Here is a 24,727-nt window from a genome sequence, read left to right as displayed (position 1 = left end):
ACAAACTTTTAATATGTCAAAAAATTCAACCAAGAATTATGAATCTGGCTTTTTCCAATGTTCAGCTTTATATGCTAGAAATGTTTGCAAATTGCTACACATGTAATTAAATAATGCATCATTTTCATTATTAAACATTACATTACAGATAACTTCTTATACAAAACAATTGTGTTAATGTACAGTGTTTAATCAGTGATGGTTAATATTTTACCCTATTAACCTGTGCTGTCTTAACTCGATTATGAAAACAGATGTTTAATGCTTCGCATTCAGTCGCATGTGTTGATTTGTGGTCCTGCTCTCATATGTGATGGAGGATACATGATACTCTACGGCCCCCGGGTGAAAGTGTACTGACCAGCTGTTGTGTGTGAGTGTGTGTGTGTGTGTGTGTATCTGGTATTCCTTACAATATGGGGACCAAATGCCCCTACAAGTATAGTAATACCAGTAAATTTTGACCTTGTGGGGAGATTTTGTGTGGTCCTGATAATGAAACAAGCTTATAAATTATACAGAATTAGGTTTTTTGAAAATCTAAAAATGTAAACAGTTTTGTGTGAGGGGTAGGTTTAGGGTAAGTGGACAGAAAATATAGTCTGTACAATATATAAACCATTAAGCCTACGGAATGACCCCATTATAATTGGAATACTAGTATGTGTGTGAGAGAGTGTGTGTAACACACCCAGACCCCTCACACACAAATGCACACACACTCTTCACTTGAATTCAGACCAACAGAGATATCTGAATAGAAGATCTGTACGTCATCTCAACTACGACAGATATGCTGTATTAAAAATGTTGCGAACTCCAGAAATGTTTTCCACAGACTGTAATGCAAACAGCACACAGCTTTCTCAGATGCATTTTTGTTGTTGTTTTGTGTGTTGTGTACTTTGACCATGGTCACCATACAACTAATACTACGCTGTTAGCCAGGACAGTCATCAAAAATAAAATAAAAACAAAAGATATTCTGAAAGCTTCTTACACTGTCTGAAGCAGATCTCACAATCATTTACTCCGGTGGTAGGTCAATGTTTTTGTAAACAGCCTTGTGCATTTTCTGACTCTTGATTATTTTAATATTAAAAATGAGCAAGATGTGTCCATATAGTCACGAGTTCTTCTAGAACTGCTAAACTGCATCCTGTTTACGGTTGCAGAGAAACATTGATATGAAAGGCTTCAAACATTGGATCATCCAGTCAGATTTTAGATTGTATTGTCATTTTATTCTAAGTAATCTAATATTAATATCAACACTTTATTCCACCAGGTATTATAGTTCATTAGTCTGACTAGACCAGTGGTTCTCAATCTGGGTCCTGGGGACCCCCTCTCTGCAAATTTTTAATGTCTCTCTTATCTGACACAATCAAATAAGAGTTCACAGATCTCTCTCGTAACGAGCTGATCATCTGAATCAGGCGCGTAAAATAATGGAGAATTGCAAAATGTGTAGATCGGGGATAAGTCGTGCATTAATACACTGGCTGCGTCCGAAAGCCTAGGCAGCTGACCGAGGCAATTACTTTACAGGCAGCATTTTGCACAAAGGCATCTCATGAAACTGATTTCGGACTGACTTCCGAAGCAGCATAATGGTTTAATGACAACAACAAAATACAATGAGATTTAATAATAACTAAAATAATATTTAATAATATTGATTTGTCGCTAGAAATAACATCAAAAGTGGAAAAAGTTATATACATTTTACACACAAACTGACCACCAAACTCAGCTTTCAGACGCTATCTTCATATTTTTTTAGTTCAACCATCATGGAATGGAACACACAGGATTGTGGGATATCAAAGGAATTGAAGGATACATCTGTGCTGCCTTCAAACTTCGATCAGAAGAAGGTACTTCTGGAGACAGGAGGTAAAGCAGAATTTAGATTCGGACATCATGATTTTAGAGCTTACGGACGCAGCAACTGACGCGCAGCCGTGTGTCCTACGCTGAAGAAATGGGCTTATCAGTCAGAATTCAGAACCAAATTATTTACCCCCTCATTCAAGCCTCTACCTCAAGTGCCGATGTCCTACAGAGTTTAGCTCCAACCCTGTCTGTAACCTTAGTAATCCTGAAGACCTTGATTAGCTTGTTCAGGTGTGTTTGATTAGGGTTAGAGCTAAACTCTGCAGGACAGCGGCACTCCAGGACCCACGTTGCCTATCCCTGAGCCACTTGATTGCCTAATCCTAACCCCACCTCTGATCCTAACCCCTTAATCCTACAACCTAACGTTACCAATACTAGGGGGTAATAATCTGGCAGGGGTCAGAATTCAGATCTATATATGAAATGTGTCATTTGTCTCACACTACTTTAAACATTCACTATATTGTAATCACAATAGGTCAGGGGGTGCCCAAACTTGGTCTTGGATGGCCACTGTCCTGCAGAGTTTAGCTCTAACCATAATCAAACACACCTAAAGCAGCTAATCAAGCTCTTACCAGTCATACTTGAAAGTATGTTGTAAGTTGGAGCTAAACTCTGCAGGACACTGGCCCCTAGGACAGAGTTCTGACACCCCTGCAGTCGGTGATCTTTTGTTTTGGTTAACCCAGGGGTGTCAAACTCAGTTCCTGGAGGACCGGAGCCCTGAAGAGTTTTGTTCCAACCCTGCTTCAACGCTCATACCATTGCTGTGTTCGAAATGGCATACCTGCTTACTGCTTACTGCCCAGTACACAGTGTATACTGCCTACTATTTTTTAAAGAATAGTGTGTGAAACAGTTTACAGTAAGCAACAAATGTTTTAGAGTAATATGCTAAAGTGTCATCACAGGACAAAATATTAATTCAGCACAGCTGCTGAGGTTGTTAGCTCACAAATAAATGTGCTAATCGTTCTTTTTACAAAGGCTTGTTAATTAAGGATTCATACTAGTAAACAATGCTATATTGCCCAACCGAACTTATTTCATAATTTACATACTGAACAGAAATAATGATATTTGTGTTAATAGTAGTGGTAGATGTTTATATTTCAGTACTGTAGTACAATATAAAACATTATGCAATAACAGTGAGTTTAAATGATCATACTTAAAAAATATAACTAAATGAATGTCAATTCATTGAGACAAAAACCTCACTAGACCTATAGCCACCTAATAACACTTATTATTATTCAAAATAAGTGCCTTTCTGATCTGAAATGTGAAAAGGTGAAGAACAAGCTTGGTAAAGGGCAGCCTCGAACTTGGGTCGCTAGTGTCAAAATCATCATCACACATCTTTTACTCTCTAAAAGCCACTGATAGTACAGATAAATAGGCATCTTTTGCAATGCTGTTTATCGCAGCTGTAGAGATCATTAAAATACAATTTATGTCCTACTTATATTGTTTTCAGATACACAGCGATAGTTACAGTAACGTGTGTGTATATGTATAAATGTGTTACATTTATAATTACTATTCCCTGCTTCCAGTTCACTCACACGTTTGAAGATGAAACATTACATGGAGCGCGTTGCATTCTGGGAAACAATATCCCTTCAGATTCATACATCAAATTACAGCAAATGTAGCATGAAATCCGGGTATTCCATGCATACAAAACATTCACTTACTAATCACAGTATACACACAGCAAACTGCAGTATAGTAGGAGTATTATGTAGTATGCCATTACAAAGTACTGATTTCAGTGTACTTGAGTCAGCAGATTCTAGTAAATAGTAGTAAATAGTAATAGTATAGTAGGTCATCTGGGTATTTTATGCATACAGAAAATTTGCACACTATTGCACAACATACATACTGGATACTGCAGAAAGAGTAAGAGTATGATAGTATAGCATTGTGAACACAGCACAGGTAGTTTTCAAATAAGCCTGAAGGACTTGATTAGTTGTATAAGGTTTGTTTAATTAGGGTTGAAACTAAACTCTGCAGGGCTCCGGCACTCCAGGAATTGAGTTTGACACCCCTGTGTTAAATTGTCTTGAGTGTGCGTGTGCGCGCGTGTAATTAGTGTTATTCCCGCCCTCTCCACACAAACACACACGCGCACGCACGCGGAACGCGCGTTAGTTCGTTCGCTCAGTCAGTCAGAGTTTGAGCATCGTTCAGCACGTGCGGGGCGAATAATTTTGGACAAGCACGCGCTTATTTCACCTTTGTTCGCGGATTCTTTTGGGAAGTTCACCGGCTCTCTGGATGAGATGTTTGTGTCCGTGGCTTTGCTGATATTAATTCAGAGTAAGTGCTTTGTTCCATGTGATCTTCTTAAAGACTCATGATCTCCTTTGGAGAATAAGATTAAGTGCTTGTGTGTTTCTGTGTCATGTCGTATCCTATGCTTTCTCCACTTCCGTTGAATATCATCTATGTCTAATGTACGCGTGATGATTCCATCTGCAGGCAAAAGTTTTCCATTTACAAATTATCGGGTTAAAACTGTAAAATACCATCTAAAGTACAGTAGTACTTGAATATACCAATCATTCAGTAGATCTACAGAACCATGGTATCACCAAAGTAACCTACTTTGTTGTAAGGTTTGAAGTATAATTTTCTGAGATATCTCTTAAGATTATAGTTCAGTCAGTAAAAATTGTTCATTGAATTAATTTGAAATAATGATATTAAACATAATTAATTAAAACTAATAATTTGGCTGCTCTGATTTTAACTTTAAATCTTATTGGCTCATTATCTGAAGTAAACAGAAGATGATGTGCTGAAATTACCATCATAACCAGTTCAAGCATGGTCAATATAACTAAGGCTTGTTTATTACCAATATTTATTACAGTATTTATAATTAACGTTACTCTTCTTAGTTGGCTTTAGATATGTAATTTAGGTGTGAAATGTTTTATTCATCTCAGTTTGTCTACATTTAGTGAAGTTCAAAGATTCAAGTCATGGAAAACATATATATATATATATATATATATATATATATATATATATATATATATATATATATATATATATATATATATATATATATTTAATCACTGAGATATTGTTCTTTTTATTTTATTTATTTTGTAATGTTTTTACTTTTACATTTTTTCATTTTAGATATTTTTTGTAAACCAACTTAAAATTATACTTTTTTATGTTTTCTTAATTTCTGTTAATTATTCATAAGATTATATATTAAATATAGATAAGATAATTATAATTATTATAAGAACCCAAACAGTATTTACATGATTCTTCTTTATTATTATTATTATCTTAAAAAAAAAAAAAAATACCATGGTACTTGGCCAGGAGAATTTGTAGAATGTGTGTTTGTGTGATCATCCCTGCGATGCCGAGCGTGTTTGTGAGGGTTCAGATGTGCAGCGCTTCTCTGATTCTGCATCTGTTGATTCTGGCTGAGTTTGATGCTGTTTTACTGTAACACACTGCGTCTCATGAGATCTCAGAGAACACTTGTGATGCCACAGCTCTGATCAAATGGTGTGTGTGTGTGTTGAGGGTGGAGTTGTCTGTACCAGCTGTTCCAGAGTTCCACAGAGTGTCTTTGTTCTTTCAGAGTTTCTCGCGCTCCACAAGCTCACAATCACCCAACAGATCAACACAACAATCAATCAACACTGGGCTTTTCCCCCCTGTTTATTCGCAGGCATTATTACAGTCCTTGTATTTACACAAATTCACAATTGAATAGTTGTTAAATTCATTAAGAATCTCTATAAGAACATTTATCTTAATTTGAACCTCATATTTCACCCTAAAATTACAAGAATGAAATGGTGTTAATTTAGTATCTAAGAGTATGTAATGGCTCTGAAACCAAGTACAAGAAGGTTGTTTAAAAAAAAGAAAATTGCTTTCTTCTGCTTTTATTGAATTGTTGAATTACAAGAAAGAAATGGGAACTAATATTACACACACACAAAGACAGATGTCATGCATTTGTTGTACTCCATTTAGTTTATGCTGATTTAAAATTCTTGTGCTAAAGCCTTACAGTATAAATTACTGCATTGCAATAATAAAAATGGGGGGACATTTTTATAATTATTTTTTAGATATTTATGTAATGTATAATTGTAATTTATGAATATTTTTAAAATAATTAAGGATCATATTACAGTAGTGAGAATCTAGGGGCAAAAGTTGTCTCCATGCAATTTATTTTCCATTGTTGTAGTTTCTGACCTGAACATTATCGTACGATTCAGCAAGTGTATCTGTATGATTGTTTAAATCTCATTCTGAAGAATAATTTGCATTTGTTGTTGAGCTGTTGTTGTTTAAGAGCTGTAAAATATGAATCTGAATCAGTGAGCGAGTGTTTATGTGCTGACTCAGAACACAAGCAGTGACAGGTGTGTGTTTGTGTGTAGTTCTCAAAGGGACAGTTGCTGTCTGTGTCGTCCATGTGTCAGGTCGTCTTATCAGACTGGACACAGTGTTTTCATGTGCGTTGATTTCCGTCAGCACACAATGCCTCTCTCCATCCCTCCTCAAATTCAGACAGAGGGAAGGGTGATAAGACCTCAGGTGCAAGGTCGAGCTCGGCACCGAGCTGCAAAAAAGATGCATTTCGAAATCTCTGCTGAATAGAAATACAGATCATGTCTGTCATCATGTACTCTCCCTCATATTGTTTCAGAGCAGTTTTGGCTTACTTTCTTCAGTGGAACATAAAAGGAGTAGTTTTGCAGGATATTTGGTGAGGAGCTGCATGAAAAATCTGCTAAACAACTTTTGTGTTCAAACAGGTTTGGACTGACATGAGGAAGAGTTAATAATTTTATAAAACAGTGGTATAACCCTCCTTTAAAATTATCACATTTTGTTGCTTTGCAGCCTGAAATGAAAATTGACACAGTTTGTATTTACCCCCCCCCCCCCAATCTCACCTTCTCAGTGGCACAAAAAGCCATTTGATTTTTATAAAGTTGTGGACCAGCACAAGTCAGGAGGTGGATACAAAAACATTTTCAAAGGCTTTATCAATTCCTAGAAGCACAGTGAAGTCTATTATTAAGAAGTGGAAGGTATTTGGTATTTGGATCAGGATGTTGCTCCAAACTAAATGAAAGGGCCAGGAGGAAACTGATCAGAGAGGCTAACAAGAAACCTACAGCAATTTTGAAGCAGTTGCAGGAATTTGACAGAGTGGTCGTTGTGTGCATGTAGCAACAATATCATAAATTCTTCATAAATGTGGCTTGTTCGGGAGGGTTGCAAGAAAAAGCCACTCCTCAAGAAATGCCACACGCAGTCACTACTCAGCTTTGCTAAAACGCACCTTGAAGATTCTGAGGCAGCGGAGACTAAAATTGAATTATTTCGCATCAACACCAACTGATATGTCTGGCTGTAATCGAATACAGATCACCATACAGATATCAGCATTCCTACAGTAAAGCATGGAGGTGGTAATATCCTGTTATGGAGTTGGAGGACTGGAGCACTTGTTGGAAATATAACGCCCTTTCCATTATCGTTAGCTGCTTCTTTCAAAATAAATGTAAAGACCTTTAATAATGTCCTTTAGTTTTACCATCAGTTGAAGCCCGATAGAGGAACAGAGCCGTTTGTCAGACACGGTGATGAAGTTTGTTTGTGTTTGCAGTATACAAGCCATAATGCGTTAAATGTGCCCGTACACCGTGCGATTCTGAAGGTCGGAACTTTGTGAGCCCTCCCACATATCACGATTGAGTTTGTCCGGAAATCATATGGAGACAGTCACACACGACATGAATTTACTACGATTTGACAAATAATGACGTAAGCATTAAATTTTGTTCATGAATTCATGAAAATTCATGAAAATATGTATTCTGAGGACGAAACCGTTTTCTTTGTGGCAGCTATGGCTTGTGACATCCAGAAAAAGAAACCAAGACATGGCAAAGAGAATAGCTGAAAAGCAGAGAGATGCATGGACTTTGTTCTTCATAAATTACTCGAGATGAGAAGGCCATTTCAGAATTTTTAGTCATTTTACCGTAAATACAAAAGGTATATTCATTCATAAAACCGAACAGCAAATCTGGCACAATTCGGAATAACAAATAGGCTAAAAAATAGGTGTATTATACACTAAAATTACTATATAAACAATTGATATACATAATATGTGGGTTTTATCATCTTCTGATTGGTCAACTTCAGATGGATCGGCAAATCGTCTCGTTTAACCGTACATACACCACATATTTAAACCGACAGCATGCCTAATTTATTTATTTATTTTTTTGACCTGTTTGAAATTGTCGGGAGGTGCTCGTAATGTTCTCTGATCGGCCCATAATTGTTCTTACACTGTACGAGCCGCAAGCATTTGCAAAATTAAAAAAAATAATCTGTGAGCTCGTACGACCACAAAAATCACACCATGTATGCCCGTCTGCCTTAAGACAGCTGACTCCACTGTGTGACTCGCGCGCACACACACACACACACTCACTCACTCACACTAACTGTGGTTACTGAAACCATGCTTTCTTTCTTTGCATGAACATTTGGGTGGCATTATGCAAAAATTTCCACATAGTGACGTAGAGATGTGGGGACATGTTTAAAAGAGGCATTTTATGGGGGCGTGGCAAAGTCTTAACTTTGACTAAAAAAAAAAAATCCCTTTGGATTTGAGACTTTAGTCTTTGCAACTTTACAGATCTTCTTCAAGCACCAAGAGCTTGTAACACTCCAAAGAGAAAGGAACAATTGAAAGCACATGAACCCCTTTAAAGCAAAAGGAGGTTCAACTAAAAACTTAAAGGGGTGACCCCTTTTTCCAACTCGGTGATTGTTTTTTATTTTTTCTGACATGTCGGTGTTGTATCTTTCACTTGGATGTTATACGTTGCACTGAGTAAATACAGCAATTGGAAAAAAAAGTGTTTGTCTTCATTTCAGGCTGCAAAGCAATGTCATTATTTTAAACAAGGTAATTCTATTGTATACCGACTGTATATCTAAACCGTTCCTGTGAAAGATGTTGAGGTTGTTTTGTCTGATGCGAATGGGTGATTGACAGCAGCTCATGAGGTTTGATAAGATGATGTATGGTACGGACACAAACCATCCTGTTTCATACTCAACAACTGGAATAATACAGATATGGAGGAATGTCAGCATTCCTTCTGTGTGATCTAATGGACATTCAAACAGACGTGAGCACTACAACTGTGTGTTGATAGAAGCCTTCCAGACAAATCAGAGCTGTTATTGTAAACTAAAACTGGCCTAAATAAAAACATAGGCCTAGATATTAGAATTAAAAAAATTACAAATGTTGCCCTGGTATTAAATAAGTTGATGTGAAGTACTAAAACTGAAATAAAAATAAATTCAAGCTTACTAGAAATATTTAAACTTATTTGACAAAAGCAACTGAAACGAAACTTTAAAAATATATAAAAATAATTAAAATTCATTATTAATAAGAAATGTTATAGTGTATGGATTATAGTAAATTAACACTGCTGGTACCACAGTACAGTGATTAAGCACATTGACAAAAAAGTAGCCTAGAACTTTCATGAGTTTTCAGTTCCATGGTGTTCTTAAAATACACATGTAAATATAATTTCAACATGAGTTTACATTTTAAAGTGCCATATAATTACCATGATGCCATCACTCTACTATGGTACAGTACTGATTTGTAAGAAGAACACCGCAAGACGCAACATAAACCAAAAAGTACCATGCTATTACAATGTGTTTTTTTTTTTTTTTTATACCATGGCAATTCTGTGATCTTGATTGATCACTGTATTCAATGGCTGTAATCAGCCACCATTGTCCTTTTGTTAATGATTTTGTCTGTCCGGAAACAACAATTCCAAGAGTGATTTAGATGTTCAGTTTCCACAGGAAAACATGTCATTTTGAGCAGCTTGCATTTTTGCAAGGAGTTATATGGTCATTTGTCTGTAGATGATTCAAATGAATGCGACGTGCATGATGGGATGTCAGACTCTGACAAGGAAGTTGAACTCCTAATATTGTAAAATCATCACAATGCAATGTGAATGTGTGATCTGATATGGAAACCTCCTTTTGTCTGGCCAGTTGACACGGACTTCATCTCTTGTGGCTCGTGGTCTTACTCTATTGATGCTTGGGCAGAAACAGTTATTCAGGAAGGGAAGCACCTGTAAGCAACTTTAGCCATGAATGCACCGGTGAACAGATACTAGACCTTTTGTGTCTGTTCAGTAATAATGCTAGTCAATTATGTGATCGGTTATGTTTAGAAATCCACGTTGAGCTTAACCTCATAGCAAAATCTCAAAACTCATTCATAACACCCTAGCAGCCACATAGTAACATCCTAGCAACTACTCAGAACATTATATCATCTGTGTAGAGGTGCCTTAGCAAACACTAAAACTCCTTAGAAACCACAACACTGATAATATTCAGGAAGTCAAGCTACCAAAATGAACATTAGACTGACATACCACACACTAGGTGAATTTTTCATTGTGTTGATCATTCATCCTAGTCTCCGTTTCAGGCATCGCTGTCGTCCCTGTCACCGTCACCAGCCGCAGTCCTCAAGTGGAAGTGCATGAGTTCTCGGGTGAGTTTTTGTGGTGTCTTCATGTAGATGTCAGTGAGATGATGTGCGCTAACTCCATGAAGTGTGCTGTCTTCCACAGATGCGGAGCTCTCCTGTGAGTTCAAGACCGAAAATGACAAGAATCCTCGCATTGAGTGGAAGAAGATAGACAAGGATGTGTCATTCGTTTATTATGATGGCCATTTCGTAGGTAACTGATGTTTGTGATTTTTGCAACAGTTTCATCTGCTGGACATTAAACAGTGTAGCACTGCAACCCCCTCTCAAACACACAGGCCACATACACACTACAGTTAAATTTGGCTGTCAGTTCACTCCTTTGTTTTACTCCTTAACCGCGCTCTGTACACACATAATTAACTAAAGTACGGTAGTGACAACTAGGGTTGTAACGGTATGAGATTTTCATAGTATGATAATAGTCTCAGAAAATACCAACGTTATACGGTTTCACAGTATACGGTATTAAACAAAATTAAAACAGGTTTTTTTGGGGGGGTTGGGGTTAAACAAATGTTTGAAAGCATGTTTATTCAAATTTCATTTGAATAAGGCCATCCTTAAAAATATTCTTGTTTGCCGTAACCCGACCGACCCTGTCAATTTAGGACCGACTCAATTTTTATTTTTTTTTGCTGTTAGTCCGACCGACTTGCCGATTGTAAATTTGCGTTATTTGCGTACTTAACGCAAATTTACAATCGGCAAGTCGGTCGGACTAAAAGCAAAAAAAAAAAAATTTGAGTCGGTCCTAAATTGACAGGGTCGGTCGGGTTACGCAAATAACGCATTTTTTTTACTCTTCAAACAACTAATACAAAAGCAATAAAATACTATTAATTATATTTAAGTATTGTAAATACATACGGGTTCGGGCACCATAATACATCTAAAAAAATTAATTAAAACAGCTCGACACCACTATAACTTTGCACGAAGTTCTGGAAAAACTGTGCCCAGATCTTTTCCCATCCGTTCTCCCGTCTAGTCTAAAACCGTGACCGTGTCGACTGTCACTTTATGTTCGAAAATCTATTGCATGAATCAAGCAACACAAGTTTAGAAAACGAAAATAGGAAATTGATTTTAACGACCTTCTCTTGGAGCGCGTCCAGGTTTTTTTTTTTTTTTTGGAACAGGCGTCACACAGCAACTGCAGCTTCAGACACACGCATAACAGCAAATAATACTTCTGCACACTGTTTCTCTTTTTACAACAGAAATGTGAATTCTGCCGGTATTCAGACAGTCTCATGCATACAGATACAGATTCGGGCTAGAATGGCTAGGGCTGTCAAAATAGCTGAAAAACTAAATTCGAATTTTTTACTTAAATATGATCAAAATTCGGATTGTATTAAATGCATCATTTCAGTTAGGGTGAAGAAAAGATTTGTTTCAAAAGATTTCTATTACAAATAAATGCTGTTCTTTTGAACTTTCTATTCATGAGGCCTCAAAATAGCGCATCGAGCAAAATATTACTGCATGTTTATTCAAAGCATTAGAATAAATGACTGTGAAAAAAACATATTTAAAATTAATATTTATGAACCAATTATTATTATTAAGTTGCTTAAAAAACTATAAACAAAACAGCATCATGTATGCATGCATTGTTAAATAAATAAAAAGAGCAGAAAACCAGTCACACAGGATACATTTTTTCATTTAAAAACATGAGATGCAGTGGAATGGGGAACAAAAACCCAACAAAGTCTTGAGATATTTTTAGAAAATTAAATTAATGAAATTAAATCGCCTATGCTATTTTTTTTATTATTTTTTATTTATTTTTTGTTTTCGTTGAAATTTAATCGTAAACACAGCCATGTTGAAGCCTGCAGTAAATGTTTTGCATTATGGCAGTCCACTCTGCTTATTGTTTTTCGAAAATGTTGCACTCCTGTTTGTCATTGTGCACGTAACTTAACGCCAATAAATTATCAGAAATAATAATCTTTACCAATATATTGAATCTTTACATTCGTACTACCTTTTGTTGGATTTACCTATATTTGGTGTTTGCCGTATAAAACTTTAGACATGCAAAATCGATTTTACAATCGATTCAATGAACACTTGTCACTCAAATCAAACAGGATTTTTTTCACAAAAGTGACAACCCAAGAAAGCAAAGTAAATGGTCTCTCATTTGAAGGTTGCATTGATACGTAGCGGTGGATGCAAGTAAAACAGTATATAAACATACAACATAAAATCAGATATCACATAGGGCAAAATGTTAACCTTTAAGATGCTGTGAGTCTATGCAATGCTATTCAAACTTTAAGGTTATGTTTAGTTTTTAAACCGTTCAGGCATGTCCACATTCAAGCATTTCATACAGTAGGCTTAAACGGCTTATCTCTTTACAGCCCATTTAGTTCACAAACAACTGACAGTAATGACTTAAATTTTATTTTCATTTAAAAAAAAAAAAAAAACTCTAAAATTCTGCATTAGTAACTTACTGTTCACTCCATCAAGCTGTCGCACTCAAGCTCTGAGGATTTCCCGCCCATTCCTGGCTCATTTTCAGTCAGACTTTTCAATAAATTCTTAACTGGAGACTTTATTTGTCTTTGTCACAACTCACTGATTCAAATGTCAATATGCTCAGTTCAATTTGTGAATGAATCGTTCACCGTTAAAATAAAAAATCATAATGTAGCTAAGTAAAGGTTTCAGATACTTGAAAAATGTGCTTAAGTACAGTCATGTAGTAAAAATGTCTTCCACTGGATCTGGTGAAGCAGTTATCATTTAGAGATGTGCAAATGTGTTCTGTGTTGTTCAGGGCCATTTCATGATCGTGCAGAGATTAAAGGGGCAACAGTGCGGCTGCGCAGAGTGACTCAGGTCGATGCGGGCAAGTACCGCTGTGAGGTCAGCGCTCCGCTGGACTCAATCACACTGGGAGAGACCAACGTCACACTGAGAGTGCTGGGTAACACACGCCTGTCCTGCTCTCTAATGCTCTGTGTGTTCTACTTGTGTGTCTAATGTGTTTTATGTGCTTTCAGTGCCTCCACAAACACCGTTGTGTGACGTGCCCAGCTCTGCTATGACAGGATCTCAGGTGGAGCTTCGTTGTAGGGATCAGCACAGCATCCCACCCGCTGTCTACACCTGGTTCAAAGATAACCACGCTCTGCCCATCCGCCAGCCCAACGCCACATACACTGTCAACGAGTTCACCGGCATACTGGTGAGGATGAAAACTGCCAGTGGTGACCTGCTAACTGATGAGATGAATGTGTTTAATGCCGTTTAATCTAGTTAACAACACATTCAGCTGATTTAACATTACAAACAGCTTATCTACACTACTGTTCAAAAGGTTTTATAATATTTTTGAAAGCAGTCTCTTCTGCTCACCAAGACTGCATTTTAATAAAAAATATACAAAAACTAATAATATAAATATTATAATTGAAAATAACTGTTTTCTATGTGAATATTTTAGTAAAATTTAATTTTCTGTACATGCATTTTTTGTAAACAAAACTTAATTTAGATGCAATTAATCACGATTAATGGTTTGACGACTAATTTTATTTACTTTTCTAAACTGACTACATATCAGTCCCACTTGTGATGTAGTTTACAGTCTTTGGTAGAATTTCAAGGTGGTTATGCAGAAAAATAGGCATTAGGGCTGCCCCTAATAGTTGATGAAATGTTAGTCGACTAGAAGAGGCTTAGTCGACTAAAATATTATTTTAATAATATTATAAAGTGTTGTGTCAGTGAAGGACAGATCATTAGCAACTGGTCCTTGAGGTAATTACAGTAATTACGTAAGAGTAATATATAAACTGTCAAGGGGCTTTTTTGTTTTATTAAACTCAAAATTAACAAGACACTGTACTTCTGTAAAGTAAAGAAAACAAACAGGAGGTGATTTTTGCCATCTCTGTGCACTGGAGCGCAGCACAAAACTCAAGTATGGTGAAACTCTATGGCTCTGTCTTTAATAGACAGAGCCATAGATCACTGACAAGCTATGCAACATCGCGTTCATTATTGCAGATGAATCGCCTTTGATAATGAACGCGATATTGCGTAGCTTGTCAGTGATCTACGGCTCTGTCTATTAAATGCTGCTCCATTTGAAAGCAGGTGATGGCGATTTACCACTAATCAGGGAACCGGCTTTACTGACGAAATGCGCATGACAATTGCATGTGATATATCGCCAATCCCTATGATCTATATTGGCTTTCTGCCAGACATTGTTTTGTGTTGAGGCTAAATAATTCAATTTTAATTTCAGCTGCCTTAGAATCTTCAAGGTGTGTTTTGGCAAAGCTCAGTCGTGACTGCATGGCTTTTGTTTCAACCCTCCCATACAAGCTACATTTGTGGAGAATTTGTGATGTTGTCACTAGAGCCCGACCGATATGGATTTTTGGGGGCGATGCCGATATTAACTCGAAAAGAGCCGATTTATAAGCCGATATTTTGATTTTAAAAATAATCTGGATATTAGACCCATTTCCTATAAACTGCATTTACACAACATTCAATAGCAAAATATCTGCCTGTTCTATGTATGTGAGCTGTATAAACCATTTTCCAGAATGGACTATGTTAAAAAAAAAGCCTTAGATTACAGTCTCAATGACTAAACAATTGCACATCAAAAGTATATATTTTTTAATGATCAAAAAACAGTCTGGTTTTAAACATTTAACACTTTTACTTTCTTCCAGTTGAAGCTGGTTTTAACAGTCTGTGTGTTTACTGTAAATAAATTATAATACTAAAGTTAAAGTATTTGCAGAAGTAGTCCCACACTTTGCTGCTACAGCATTCACCTTTTTCAGCCATCTGTAGGCAGAAAGAGAGACAGAGAAAGAATAAGCATGTGTATTAATAATATCACTCATGTCATCATTAGAATTATAATAATAATAAACTGGGATCTCCTACATAGGCAAAAATGAGAAATATATATATTTTTTTTTATTTGTCAAGCAATAGGTATTACCTACTTATATTTAACAATATTATTTCAACATTTTCCTGTTATGTCTGTAAAGCTGCTTTGAAACAATATGTAAAAAAAAAAAGCGCTTGTTCAGCTCACATTTATTTACATGTCCCCTCTGGTTTAATCATTTCTGACGCACCTACTGTAGTTACTGTAACTACACTATATTTGCTCTCACAGACACATTCACAACAGACCCGTATATCTTCTCCTCTTCTCTTTGTGCAGTCTGAATCAAAACATCGTCTTGCTTACTATTACCGGAAGATTACGGAATCAATTCGAAGTTGAATGGTTAACGTTAGTGTCATGAACACACCGCTGTCAATTTTGAGAAGAACCACCTTCAAACAAGTTACTAGCAAGCATTTAAGGGGCCTGCTAAAAAGGAAGCTATTAGCGTTAGAGTAACGTAACCAGCCTGAATTCACCAAATTGTTCTCTGGACCTGAGGGTAGCCTCTTCTTCCTTGCTTCTCTCTTAATTCTCATCAGCAGGACTAGCGCTATCGCTCGCTTCTTACAACGGGACAGATACATGTTTGCTGCTGACCGAAAGGAGGAGGAACAGACTATGAAAGAGCTCCCGCTAAACGTTTTTAAAACTCCGCCTATGCCATAGCGCAGCGCAAATCGCGTTGTATCTCAAGGGCAACGCTGAGCCCAGCGGCAAGCGCCGTGCATACCGCGTCCTGTGTGAAAGGCCCAATTACGCGGTCATTATGTGGGAAACACACAGCAATAGAATAAGAATAAGTTCAACGCTAACGTTATAGTTTGACCTCCTATTAACGTTCGCGCTCTTCCACTGATAAACATGGTATTAGCTTTGTGGCTAATCTAATATAGCAATGCATTAGCGGCTGTAAGTGATGTTACAGAATATTTAGAAGTGATAATGATAGGACCGTTAGCTAGAACTACCACACAGTTTTTATATACAGGGTATGAACTAAATCTACAATCATTTCACATGACGAACGACAGACTCACCGTCAAAACAGTTGATCGCTTTCTTCTGTAGTGGACTTCTGGCGCTGTTGTTAACTCTGGAGCTGCAGAGCTCCCTCTGGTGGGCACACTATGCAACACTCATAACATGAGTGAAGCATGAGACTCTGTTTCTCATGTTTCATCGGCCGTTATAAATGCCGATGCCAATTTAAATGCAATTAGCTTATATCGGCCGATAATATCGGCCGGCCGATATATCGGTCGGGCTCTAGTTGTCACATGCACAAAATTACCATTATTTGTAATAAATTCCTGTAACTGCTTCAGTTGCTGTAGGCCTCTTATTGCCTGTCTGATCAGATTCTTTCTGGCTCTTTCATCCAGTTTGGAGCAACATCCTGATCCAGGGAGGCTCTGTGTTGTACCAAATCTATCATAATAATAATAATAATAAACCTTAACTGTGCTTCAAGGCATTGATAAAGCATTTGAATTTGAATCTTTTTACTGAGAAAACTAGATGTAAACTCGGAGCAGGTTTTTACATGGTGGCCCCTGCAGTGTCTCGTTCCCTCCTCTCAGGCAACCATGGTTATGTAGAGTAACCAGAGATGTTCCCTTTCGAGTAGTTCTCTTGACACTGCGGCTGAAAGCTGCTTTGGGGAACAAGTAAAATCAAGCTGTTATCTGTGAATCCACCCAGAATTCATACGGGGAGAAACATCCGACATGCTGCAGCAGGTGAATAGCGAAGCTCAAGCGAGCATTAGCGCTATCTTGAATGAGAGCACTTTCAATTCGCTCACCTCAGCTGGCTCAAAGGAAGGGTTTGGCAGCACGCTGAGCACCAATGATAAATCCTGTACAGGTGTTAGATGAGGGCAGAGGAAAGTTTGTTATTAAGGGGTTTTTACCCACTGAGCAACACTTCAGTGCTTCCAAGTGCCCGTTTCACCAGCACTCAGTTCAGTGGTCTTTTTTCCAGAACCAAGGAGTAGTGGCTGTACCTGCCACATTCCCATTGTTTATCAGGCACCATCACTACCACTTGCTTTGTGAGCACTCTGCCCCTGCACTTCTGACATGATCACAGTGGTCTGCAAGCAAACTGATGTATGTAGCCATTCTCTGTGGTAATGACAACCCAGTTGTCACCCCTGGGAGTGCCTCCCACATGCTCAGACAACCTGATAATAGATGCAGTTGTGTCTGTCACCGATCTAGTGATGTGTCGTTCTTGAACGATTTGTTCATTTTGAACTAATCTTTAATGTGACTCTGGAAGAATGAGTCATCTCGTGGAATAAATTGATTTCTCTATCCAATGCGGTCACATCACAAAAAAATAAAGAATATACAGATTTGTTGCCAGGGTAACTCCTTATACAGTCTATTGTTAAAGCGTATGGGGGTGTCACGTGATGAAAGAACGACTCAAACACGATGACTTGTTAGATAAGAGGTGAGGTGAGCTAATCATAGACTGATCAATTAATCCTTACTGTTTATTATAGCAGTATAGTTCTGTATTGATTGTAGTGTGATCAACGTTTGCGTAAGTACTAGTAGACATGTTAGGGAAGTAACACGTAAGATTTTAATTATACTTGATAAAAGGAACCGAATGACACTGAGTTTCATTCAGCAAAATGAACAAATCTTTTTCAAAGGCCCGAGTCGGTAAAATGATCCGAAATTCCCATCAGTATCCCGATCAGACATCGCTGCTTGTGAGCATGATGGATCCATGGCTCGAGGTGCAGGGATAACACCTCAAGATCTCGCTCTGCAAAACGTCGCCCTGAGGAGAGATTTTGCTCATGCGAGTGAGTGAGCGACGAAATTTATCCATGCTTTCCAGGAATGTCTCTGGTACTGTACACAGCTGACTGCTGCTCGAGGGCAGGGGCTGCTTATATCGTGTGACCGAATAAGTGATTGGAACTTCATGATCAGTTCATCAGCGGTCACTGCTTGAAAGCAGGGGACTTCTTGCATTGTGTACCGTGAATAAGTGCAACTGGACTTTATTTACTGTTAATAGCTGACTGCCACTCTGAGGCGAGGGGCTGCTTGTATCAAGCGAACAATTGGAATTTTCCTGTGCTCCTTACATGCCTAGCTACTTCTCTAAGGCAGGAGTTGCTTATATCGTGTGAGTGAGCGACTGGAATTTTCCTTGAGCTCTGTACATGGCTAACAATTGCTTTGAGGCAAGGGGCTGCATGCTATCGTGTGAAAGAGTAAGCAATTATGACTTCTCTGTGCTCTGTATGCAGTAGGCCACTGCTCAGAAGGCAATAGGCTACTGATAGCCTGCAAATGAATGACCGTCTGGAACTTTTCCATGTTTTGCACATGGTTGGCTGCTGCTTTAAGGCAGAGGGCTGCTGATATCCTGTGAATAAGTGATCGAGCAAATTAAACCTCTCCATGCTCAATACACAGCAGGGCGCTGCTTGAATCGTAGAAATGAGGGTCTGTAAACCCCTGTAAACTAGTGGGTCCCGCTTTTCCGAAATTATTTGGCCCGCTCCAGCCCAAAGCGCAAATAAAGTAAAATTTCTTTACCCGCCCGACCCGCGGGGACATCACGCAAGTTACGTTGCTACGTAGACCTTCGTATTGTAACCTTATCAAAGAACCTAATAAAATATGAAAATATATGGTGTTATTTTACTGACAAATGTCAAGAGCACATTATCTCTCTGCTCGCGTGCGGATTTTCTTGATCTTGCATATATCAATCCAATACACAATATATTAATATCTACAGCTCATGAGCCCAGAGAGATTTGAGCGTGCACAGGACACCGTTTGAGCGAGAGGAGAGACACGTTTTGTGCAAAAGCAAAGAAAGATTTGCACTCACGCATTGTGTTAATGTGCTTTCGTGCTACAATAATGCACTCTCGACATTTGTCAGTAAAATAACGCCATAAAAATATATATTCCAAAAATTTAATATAGGCTATAGGGAATTGCACGCAACATGGATTTTTGTTTTCATTTTGTTTTTAATGACCCACCCAAACACGACCCGCGGGTTATGAGACGACCTGCGCATCACTACTGTGAACCTCTCATAGACGGCCCTGTGGGTGACGAGGCTATTTTCCCGCCAAATTCAGGCCCCGGCTTGGTGGGGAGGTTACTGTGGGAACTTAGGCCCAGAAAGCTTGCTACCAAAGGCCTTTGCTTACTGTAGGGTAGAAAAGCTCAGGCAGCACTGCATCTGCTTGGGGGCACATGGGTAGAAAGGCAGTGAATATTCATTCGGAAGAAGACATACGAAGTTTAGTTGAATAAGGGGGATTGGGAATGGACATGTCGCAGGCCATTCACCTAAACTTTCTTCCAAGCTGTCATGGCTTCTATATTTAAGGTTCAGCGGCAGAGGTGAAGAAGTGAACCACCATCTTATCAGTATAATATAAAGATGTTATACTCACAAAGATTCTGGGATTATGGGACAAAGGAAAAACGTGTATTTAAAGGCAAATATTAGCAAATTGGAGAATCAAAAATAACCAACCAATCATGTCATTTATGGTTAATATCGTCAGTGTGGCTTGCTTATGCATTTGTTTTGAATGAAAGTGACTGTTCTGTATAAATGAAGACATGCTGTGGTTTTGAGGTGAATGTCCTCGTGTTCAGATTTTCATCTCCGTTATGAGTGTCACAATGACAAAGTAATGCTGACAGACAGACACAAGCGTCTCTGAATAACACTGTCTGTCACACACTCAAGGTCAGAACACACCAAATGATTCTGGACTTCATTTCAGTTTGTTTGACCAAGCATCCATCTCAATAAGTAGTCGTCAACTATATGCTTTTTTTATTGTATAAACTCTGTTTTGAATGTTTAACCACCAGTCAGTTACTAAAAATTCTAATCTAATTCGGTGATTAATGAAGAACCGATCGGAGTGATTCATTGAGTGAGGGATTCATTAAATTGATTCAAATGTACAATTCATGAGTTCAAACATGAATGGTTCTTGATTCTAGATCTTACTTAAAAAGATGAAGGTGTGTTTGACTGTTGTTCTCTTGTGCTTGAGTCAGACGTTCCAGACTGTTAGCAGAGCCGATTCGGGGCAGTATCACTGTGAGGCCAAAAACGGCGTGGGACCCGCCAAGAGCTGCCAGGGCACACACATGCATATCGGTGAGGAGTGTGTGTGTTCGTACCTACAGATTTGTACCAAGAATTGAGCTTAACCTGACAAAATATCCCAAAACCTTTTTGAGGAATTAAAGTTAATTACTTGAAATAAAATAAAAACTGAAATAACATAAAATGTAAAAACTTATTTGATTTCAACTATTTGCCAAGGTACTAAAATAACTAAATCTGAAACGACTAAAACTTAAAAACTGAACAGGCTTATTTTTTAAAACAAATCTATAAAAATTGCAAAAATGCAACAAAATTGTTAAAACTTTGAATTGAAAACAGAATAAACAGTGATCCATCTAGTGTTCCTGTAGCTCAAGTGGTAGAGCATTGTGGTGTGAAGCGCAAGGTTGTGGGATCGATTCCCCGGGAACACATGATAGGTAAAAATTGATAGCCTGAATGCACTGTAAATCGCTTTGGATAAAAGCATCTGCTAAATGCATTAATTTAATTTATTCCACAGAAGCAGCACTTTGGTTTCTCTGTTCTTGTTTACAGTAATGCATTAAAGGTGTAAATATGTTTTTGTTGTGAATATTATGAGAATATTAGGAATTATATTTTATAATATATAACTTAACCCTGGATCTGTCAGTGTAAATTGCATTGAAATCAGTGAACGTATGAATTATTCTGGTAAACTAAAACCATTTTAGTTACCTGGATTAAATCTGAAATATTTGAAAAACAGCATTTCTAATTATCAAGTTGAAGCGCTAAAATTTCTAACTGGGAACAAAAGTTAAAACTGAAATAAAAATATTTAAATCTCAGTAGTATGATTTAAAAAAATATTACTAAAAATGATAATAGTAAATAATGCTAAATTAAAAATGTGATGTATGATTGTGCAATCATCATAATAGTGAAGATTTAATATAAAAACCCTGATGTGAGAAACTCGGAGTGCCTGTGACTTTGTTCAGATTGGCTTCAAGAATTTATTATATGAATCATATTCAGGTGGAGTGTGTTGAATCTTCAGAATGTGAATGTTTCCAGACTGGTTTCATCAGGTGAGTATGTGATCTGTAACGTGTCTGACAGATGATCTGAATGTGGTGGCGGTGATAGCCGGAGTGGTTCTGCTGTGCCTGATCATGCTGTTTTGTGCTTTCGGAGCGTGTTATGCCCATCGACACGGATACTTCAGCCGTGAGTAGCTCTCCATCCTGCGTCACATAAAGCTTATTTTCTCCATATATTATGTAAAGAACTCATTCTGAGGATGCAATACGTTTTTTCTCTTCATTTGAACGTAAAGTTTGATACACTGTAGTACAAGACATGCAAAATGATTGAAAACATTTAATGCATTTAAAAGTAAAACAATTATAATTTAAATTGTCCAAATGAAATATAGGGTAACACTTTACAATAAGGTTTTATTTAACACATTAGGTAACATGAGCAATAATTATAGAGCATCTATTAAAACATAAACAGTGTTAGGTTCAACATTTACTAATACAATATTATCAAAAATTGTATCATTAATGTACTGTGAACTAATATGAAAATGAGCATTTATATTAACTTGCAATAACAAAGATTAATAAATGCTGTAAAAATGCATTGTTCACTTTTATTTCATGTTAGTAAATGAGAACTTACTGTAAAGTGTTACCAAATATAGTTGTAGAGCGGTGTTATACTATTTATTCATTTTTAATAATCCACTTATTTTCATTTTTTAGATTTTTTCTTTTTTAAATGTTAATTGTAAATGTAAGGTTAGTGCAGTACAAATCATCAGTTTCTCCTATAATAAAATGTTCTCATGAATATTTATAGTTTCAACTGTAAACTGAATAAATCATAATTTATACTTTAATAATCAACCTCAGGATTTTACTGCCCCTCTGTGGTGAAAATTATGACCAGAATTTTTGCAAAAAGGAAAAAATATAAATTGTACTTTTTGTTGTTTTTGTTTCAGTTTTAGTACTTACAAGTTCATGCGTTTTATTTCAAGAAACGGGTTTTAATAAGTGTTAGTTTTATTGTAATAACGTATAATAATAGTGTGGTTCATTTATATCATGAGTGAATTATTACCGTAGTTACATTTCCAGAGAAAGACTCTTATTAATGTCCATGTTTAATAAGTTGATTTTACATTTGGACTTTGTTTTCTTTTCTGTTTCTGACTGACCTGAACCTTTAATACTGTCATACACAGGACACAGAGGAAGGTAAGATCACTACTTTACTGCCTTAACTAACACTGTGTGTGTGTGTGCGTGCGCTAATCGTCCTGGTCGATCCAGAAGCACAGGAAGCTGAACAGATTGTTGTCTGTGTTCTGATCAGACGTTGAGTTGTTGTGGTTAACACAGGAGAGTTTTGAGTCGCATGAGAGGATTAATGGCTCGACCTTCACTGATTCCCAAGACTATGCATGGCGTTCTGTGTGTGCCTTTCCATCAGCGGCAGATGGTAGTGTTTGACCTTTGACCTCAGTGGTGCATTATTACAGGTCATTCTGGATCACGCAGTGTCACGGCACGGCTCACATTAGCAGCCAGAACCTCCACAGAACCGAACACAAGTGAGTCACGGCAGAGAGAGAAACCCCAGTGACTGCAGACCGACACAGAGATAGAAAGAGTTTGAGAGCGAGAGAGAGAGAGAGAGAGAGAGAGAGTTTGTTCTGGGTGACTTATTTTCTTGCAGCATCATGGGATTGTCTCAGTGTCTAACTGTGTCTGTTATTTTCTGTGTTTTAGTCAACATTCAGGCTACAGTCATCCTCCAAAGGAAGTGAGTGATTTTTATTCCAACTCAAATTAAGTCACTTCACTGAGGATTGATCTTTCTCTACTAACCATCTGATATCTAAATTGACTATTTATTTATTTATTTATATATATATAATTTTTTTTTTGAGTGTTTTACCTCTAGTTCTTTTCTTTTGAGTTGGTACAATACATTTGTAACTCTTATGAACTCCGAATGATTGAATCATTATCATTTATAATTTAATAATGTCTAGACAATGTCTTAAACAGCATTTTTAAGGAAAGGTTAGATAATCAGATGTTGTGTGGTTGACCGCAGCATCTGCTCTTAACAGTTTCAATCAAACTTGTTTGTAAGTTTTGTTTTTTTTTGGTCAAGAGAAATTGTGGGAAGTGTTTTGGAGACACTGGTATTAACTCAGAATTTGACCCTGCAGGGGTTTTAACCTTTTAGATACTACTGACCCCCAAATATCCCAATCCTAAAATGTATTTATTTTATAAAGGTTTTATACATTTTAAAGACCGTATAAACCGGGCATTTATACATAAAAATATACCGTGTAGAATTAATATAAATGTGTAAAAAATTAATTGCAAGACATGGTTTAATTTTTTCAGACTCACTATAAAGTACTGTACGATGTATTTAAATATTTACTATTAATTTGAATATTTTAATAAATTTTTATACACTATTGATTTGCTTTATGAATTCAATTTCAAAAATAATGTAGAAAATATCATTCAGATTTTATTTTTTTACCACAGGATTTCAAACACACGCAGTCGTTTATGCTGTGATGTGAAAACGATGGATGGATGGATGGCAATTGTTGTGACACTGGAGCTACCATGAAGAAACTCTGTAACAGTCGGTCTCTCTATTGCAATAATATTCTTCCAAAGGCCTCAGATGAAGCGTCTCCTGCTGGAGGATCATCACGAGTGAACCAGATGAACGGGAGCGACTGAAGTGTTTTGACTGGTGCCTTTAAACGAGTCGAGAGTCTGATTGATGACATTTGACACATCGTGCCTTTCATTTCAACTCAATCATGTCTGAGTGTTATGGTGGGAATCATGGACTGGGATGAATTATTGTATATTTTATCTATATTTGTTTTTTTAAATAAAGTTTTTGTCTGAGTTGGAAAATGTATTTGTAGCTGATGCATTTATCTAAAATGATTGAGGAGAAATGAAGTGCTCAAATACAAATTATGAGAGTGAAAGGATGGCAGCGAAGTTAAAGATTTATAATAAAGTTTCATTTTTTTTTTAACAATGATT

General features: G+C 37.1%; 1 protein-coding gene across 3 annotated transcripts; it reads left to right on the top strand.

The window, feature by feature from the left end:
* Positions 1-4,025: 4,025 nt before the first annotated feature.
* On the top strand, positions 4,026-24,592 carry jam2a (junctional adhesion molecule 2a). 3 transcript variants are annotated; one of them, XM_059552275.1, is made up of 11 exons: positions 4,026-4,236; positions 10,487-10,552; positions 10,632-10,742; positions 13,353-13,502; positions 13,579-13,763; positions 20,579-20,681; positions 21,741-21,848; positions 22,876-22,888; positions 23,173-23,244; positions 23,423-23,456; positions 24,206-24,592. In XM_059552275.1, the coding sequence occupies exons 1-11, from the start codon at positions 4,200-4,202 to the stop codon at positions 24,236-24,238; spliced, it is 912 nt and encodes a 303-aa protein (XP_059408258.1). In that variant the 5' UTR covers positions 4,026-4,199; the 3' UTR covers positions 24,239-24,592. The 3 variants fall into 3 exon arrangements, with proteins under 3 accessions (XP_059408258.1, XP_059408259.1, XP_059408260.1); XM_059552276.1 differs by lacking the exon at positions 23,173-23,244 and having other exon boundaries at positions 4,028-4,236; XM_059552277.1 differs by lacking the exons at positions 22,876-22,888; positions 23,173-23,244; positions 23,423-23,456; positions 24,206-24,592 and adding an exon at positions 22,964-23,028 and having other exon boundaries at positions 4,028-4,236.
* The last annotated feature ends 135 nt before the right edge of the window (positions 24,593-24,727 follow it).

The sequence above is a fragment of the Carassius carassius genome, chromosome 6 (assembly GCF_963082965.1).
Source record: "Carassius carassius chromosome 6, fCarCar2.1, whole genome shotgun sequence".
NCBI lineage: Eukaryota > Metazoa > Chordata > Actinopteri > Cypriniformes > Cyprinidae > Carassius > Carassius carassius.
Note: the sequence above shows the minus strand (reverse complement) of the source record. Positions and strands in the feature narration are given on the sequence as shown.

What these genes read in the sequence shown, in the direction of transcription:
- jam2a (XM_059552275.1), top strand. Translation starts at nt 4,200, where the DNA reads ATGTTTGTGTCCGTGGCTTTGCTGATATTAATTCAGA. An exon ending in TTTGCTGATATTAATTCAGA is followed by an intron (nt 4,237 to 10,486) that starts GTAAGTGCTTTG and finishes TCTCCGTTTCAG; the next exon opens with GCATCGCTGTCGTCCCTGTC. An exon ending in CTCCACAGAACCGAACACAA is followed by an intron (nt 23,245 to 23,422) that starts GTGAGTCACGGC and finishes TCTGTGTTTTAG; the next exon opens with TCAACATTCAGGCTACAGTC.